Source organism: Octopus bimaculoides, chromosome 3 (genome assembly GCF_001194135.2).
Source record: "Octopus bimaculoides isolate UCB-OBI-ISO-001 chromosome 3, ASM119413v2, whole genome shotgun sequence".
Taxonomy (NCBI): domain Eukaryota; kingdom Metazoa; phylum Mollusca; class Cephalopoda; order Octopoda; family Octopodidae; genus Octopus; species Octopus bimaculoides.
The window spans coordinates 72,620,451-72,626,322 of NC_068983.1; the positions used below are offsets into that span (position 1 = coordinate 72,620,451).

At 35.1% G+C, this 5,872-nt stretch overlaps 1 protein-coding gene and 1 long non-coding RNA gene across 6 annotated transcripts in view; one reads left to right on the plus strand and one right to left on the minus strand.

Moving 5' to 3' along the window:
* LOC106875473 (tubby-related protein 4) overlaps window positions 1-5,810 on the minus strand; it is a 682,417-nt gene extending 676,607 nt beyond the window's left edge. For 2 of the 5 annotated variants that reach the window (XM_052966220.1, XM_014923632.2), the window contains exon 1: window positions 2,863-3,573. In XM_052966220.1, the coding sequence (XP_052822180.1) occupies window positions 2,863-3,120 (258 nt within the window). In that variant the 5' untranslated portion in view covers window positions 3,121-3,573. Of the gene's footprint in view, window positions 1-2,862; window positions 3,576-4,550 lie in introns of those variants that run through there. The other 3 variants (XM_052966219.1, XM_014923631.2, XM_014923630.2) reach the window with 3 other exon arrangements.
* Window positions 3,152-5,872, plus strand: part of LOC106875474 (uncharacterized) — a 13,218-nt gene continuing 10,497 nt past the window's right edge. The window contains exon 1 of the long non-coding RNA XR_001410120.2: window positions 3,152-3,241. This is a non-coding gene — a long non-coding RNA (uncharacterized LOC106875474). The remainder of the gene's footprint in view (window positions 3,242-5,872) is intronic.

Sequence of the window (5,872 nt, forward strand, 5' to 3'; positions counted from 1 at the left end):
ATATATGTATATGTATATATGTATATATGCATATATATATACATATATATATATATAAATATATATATATATATATATATATATATATACACATACATGTGTGTGTGCGGACATATATATACACACACGTTTATATATATATATATATATATATATATAATTTTTATTCATTAAGATAGAAGAAATACATATAATTAAATATATATATATATATATATATGTATATATCCATATATCAAACATGAGAACCAAGACCATGTCATTTATGTCTATGCACCTGCACACAATTGTCCCTGGCAAATCTCTCCCCCACAACTCATCTTCCAAACACTCTTTCCACCACTCACTGCATTCCTCTCTCTCTATCTCCCACTGTCCATCTGCAATCTTGCAAACTTACCAACTGACTCACTCTCTGCACCAATCCTCTGCACCACTCCTATTTACATTCATCTCCTTGTACCTTGAGGGTAAACTCTGACACATCTTCACCACTATCTTCTCTCGACACTCTTTTCTGTTTTCCAACCGGGGTAGACATGTATTTCCACTACAGCAAAATACCTTTTTCAGTTCCTCTATCATACCTCTCATCAACTGGTACAAAGCTAACTCCCTGAATTCTACTCTCCCTCAGAGCTGCAGGGTCATGCCTTGCAAGTTACTTGGTGACCATGCCAGTGCTGGTGCCACATAAAAAGCATGCAGTACACTCTGTAAAATGGTTGGTTTTAGGAAGGGCATCCAGCTGTATAAACCAAGCCAAAGCCAATAGTAGAGCTTGGCACAGTCCTCTGACTCATCAGCTCCTGTCAGACTGTCCAACCCATGCCACTATGGAAAATAGATATTAAATGATGACGATGATGACGTGTATATACAGCTACATGTGTGTGTGTGTGTGTGTATGTATTTAAGTGTGTGTGTTTGTGTGTATATATATATATACATATGTGTGCATATACATGTGTGTGTGAGTATATATGCACATATATGCATGCATGCATATATATATATATATATATATATATGTATATATATATATATATACATATTTTTTATTTTTTCACTTGTTTCAGTCACTTAACTGTGGCAATACTGGAGCTACGCCTTGAAGGATTTTAGCCAAGCAAATAGATCCCAGGGCTTATTTTTTAAGCCTAATACTTATTTTATCAGTCTCTTTTGCTGAACTGCTAAGTTATGGGAACATAATCACACCAACTCTGGTTGTCAAGCAGTGATGGAGGGGGGGGACAAAGACACACATACATACACAAACACACACACATACATACACAATGGACTTCTTTCAGTTTCCATTTACCAAATCCACTCACAAGGCTTTGGTCAGCCCAATGCTATAACAGAAGACACTTGTCTAAGGTGCCATGCAATAGAACTGGACCCAGAACAATGTGGGTGGGAAGCAAGCTTCTTAACACACAGCCATGCCTGCACCTATATCTATATATACACACACACATATATATATATATATATATACATGTATATATATAACATGTATATATACATATATACACATATATATATACATTTATACTTATATGGGAAGCAAGCTTCTTAACACGCAGCCATGCCTGCACCTATATCTATATATACACGCACACATATATATATACATGTATATATATAACATGTATATATACATATATACATGTATATATACATATATACATGTATATATACATATATATATATGCATTTATATATACATTTATACTTATATATATATATATATATATATATATATATATATATATATATATATATATATATATATATATATATATACACATATATATACATATACATACATATATATATATATATATACACACACATACAATTATATACATATATACATGTACATATATAAATATACATTTATACTTATATATATACATATACATATGATATACACATACATACATATATACATACACATATATATACATATATTATATACACACATATATATACATATATACACCCATCACTCACAAGTATGAGCATACTTTCGCAGTGTTAGCTGCCCAATGTAGTCATGAGGAGACGCAGACACCTTCCTACCCTTGTATTTGCAGAACATCCAGGATGTGATGGAGGACGAAACAGCAACAGCAGCACTGGGATGGTATGGGCGATTTTTTCCGGAGATTTTTTTTTTTTTTTCTAAGAAGCTAACTGAATCTCGGTGGGATTTGAACTCAGACCTTCAAGTAATATCACACAAGAATCTGATACTCTAACTACTCTGCCAATCACCACCTTGTGTGTGTGTGTGTGTGTGTGAATAAATCATACATTTAGTTAAGACGGAAGGGAACGTTGAAATATATTTGGCTGTTATTTCTAGCATGTCAGATAAACGCAGAAAGGTTTCTCGTTGTCAGGGCAAGCATACCTATTGATGATGTCCAAACCCCATACCTGTTTTGATTTGAGGAGGCCTTTAATTGAAGACGCTCCTGGCATGACCACTCCTTCTTATATTTACCGTCCCCGGTTCTTCATTATCATATGTCATTTGTTTGTTTAGGAATAATTTCTTTCGTTAAGGGTGTGATCGAAGATTTAAAGAGAGCAACTTATCCCGTTGCGATGATACGATGCAGTGTCTATCGTGGATGGGTGTAGTGTGTGTGATTTTAGATGAGGCTGCAGTGCTCGAGTAACCGCATAGAGGTCTCTTGTTCGTTAAATCATCAAACAGTGATGGTCACACATAACGCAATCACGCACACACACACCAACTAATATAATACACTTCTTTTTCTTATAATTTTTTCAAAATGGAAATAAAAAAAGGAGAAAAGGCGGAGAGAATTTTTAACTTACCTCGCTGCGATGTCCTCTGAGGTTAAAATTAGACCTGGTAGGTGCATCGTACTTCCGACAGTGACTTGTGGTAAAGGTAACTCCAACTACAGCACTGGCGTTGCCCGAAGCCAACCATCCCTCCATGTAATACTCTGCACGATTTAACTTCCAACAGTCGGCATCTGGAATGCCATCGGGCACTTTACCCATCCACGACAAACACTGCACAGTGCAGTCGCAACGGGTTGAGTTGTTCTGTTCAAAGTGAACATGCATATTTTCGGCTCACAAAACAGCGTTGACAACACCGTAACGGCTTTATGGTTTCAGCAAAAATACTTTTGGTGGCGGTTTGTGTGGGTTTTCATTTAAAAATATATAATCCCGATGGTGATCCGTAAGTATCGATCCTTGTCGATTTTCTTCTTTCAAATTCACTTATTCTTATTTGCCGTCTTTTAAAATATACTGTACATGTACAAAATACCACACCGCATCTACATATACACGTGCATATACATACATATTTATATACATACATTTATGTATGTGTGTATATATAAATATACACAGCTACAATATGTATGTATGTATGTATGTATGTACGTATGTATGTATGTGTTGTGTGTATTATTTCAATGATTTATAACTGAATAAAAAACATTCTCTAACATTTACACACATATATACATATATTTTATGCATATGTGTGTTTTTTTCAGTTTGCACATATATATATATATATATACATATATATATATATATATATATATATATATATATATATATATATATATATATATATGGACACACACACACAATTCCCGTGTATATGTATTATTTAGTACGAGAAATTATTTCTCTGACAACAATGTTTACGACAAACAATGTTTACAACATTGTTGTATGATTTATAAGAATCCTTTGACATTTGTGTTTCCTTTATATACCCTGTCTCAATAAACATCATCAGTTTGAAATTTCAGAATGATTGGCACTATCCATCTTTCCTTTCTTTCTTTCGATCAAAATTCTTTAGAATACTCAAACATATTTCAGGCTATGTGTATATGTGTAATAAACTAAAAGACAAGTTATTTCCAATGAAGGGCTGTTGTTTTCCAGCCTCACCCAGAGCTATTTCCCAACCATATTTTCCCCATGAAAATTCTCGTCTGTCGACATTTGACCAGAGGTAGAAGGAGGAGGAGAATGAAAAGAAATTTAATGCATTAGAGAATCTTGTAAAAAATTAAGAGAAACTTATGCATAATGGGTTTAATTATTGTTAGGTTAGGTTCTGTAACAAATACTGTAACATTTGGAAAATGTTGCTTTTTTTTATCGTATGAAAGAAGCTTAAACCATATCACAGGTTTGAGAAAGCATAAATATCTAAAATGATGTTTTATCGAATATCAACTGACTGAGACATCAGGGTCAGATTGTGAAGCAAGTTTGGGAGAAAAGTTTATGCTCATACCGGCTGGAGCATTGAGTCAGATTCCAGTCAATGGAGAAAGAGAGAGCCAAGTTACAAAATATAATCAAGAAAGCTTTAGTATGAGCTTACCACATGGCAGCTGACATCAGTTCGATCATTGACACTACAAACATGCACAAAAAATGCCAATCAAAATCACTGAAAGATTGATGAAAATACATGAGAAAACAAATCTTGATAGTATTACTAACCAGAAACCCACCTAAAATCCATACACGTGGTCTCTTAACAACTTTGTTTCTGCATTGCCATCGTTCACTTGCTACTCTCATCAGACTTGGCCTCCCTTTCACTTACACTCTTTGTGTAGCTCTCCCTATCCCTCTCCCTCTCATAGTCTTTCACTTGATCCACTTCCATCTAACATCTCTTACTCTACCTATACCTCCCTCTACACTATTACCTCCTTATCGTTCTACTTTCACTTTCCCCTGTATCGTATGCTACCGCTGATACACTGCATACACGCGTGCGCAGCAATCAGCCACCGAGGAGATGATATACAATAGACAGCTGAGAAGAATGGTGTATGCAAGCAACGGTTACTAACGACCCTGGCTAGAGTAATAAATTCTTAACGAAAAAAAAAGCACAAGACAAAAACAGCGCAGTGTATTCGATTAGCATACATTTTCTCCTGTTCAACATAACACTCGTACATACTCATTCATCCAGCCGATCATTTGCTTTCCGTTCAATTTTAAATATATTTCATTGGATACCATGGTTGCACCACTCACCGACTGAAACCTCTACGTCACAGTTGATCGACTCCAGCCTCAAACTGCCGCCGCTATAAACAGCTTCGTGTACAAGCCATCTTACACTGCATTCATCAGTCATAACTCTAAGGATGATGATGATGATGACGACAACAACGACAGCGATAATTCCGCTAACTGCTACCTGTTAGATGGTGTGCAACGGTTATCAATTGAACAGTGCAAGATATGAGAAACACTGCCTAACAGTCTTGTCATGGTAACAGCTATAATTTAACGTTGGATTTGACCAGTAAAAAAAAACAAGATATAGTGAAAACTAAGCGGACTAGCTAGTAGTGAAACGGATAAACAAAAGAACTAAGAAATCACGGGTGAAAAAGAAATTGGACGGACGGACGGACTAACAATCTTGACACGTTGATCAAATGAACGGACGGATGACAAGAGTTGATGGATGGAATTACTAGACTTAAAGCAAGCAATTAGATCTAGTTATATAATATATTTAAACAAGGTACACGTGTATGCATTTAGATATATGTAGTTATTTATATATGTATTATTCGAATAAGTATGTTACGTGCTGGTGCTTTGGTACTCATCAGATTTCGATAAGAACTTTCCATAAGGCCGAAAATGTTCACAGCATTCAATGATTAAAAATTGTAATCGACGCCAATATTTCATAGCAGCATCAACAACAGTTGCAACAACAGCATCTGTATCAGTAGTTACAACTACAGCAGCAGCAGCGGTAGCTGTAGTAGTAGTAGTAGTAGTAGTAGTAGTAGTAGTAGTA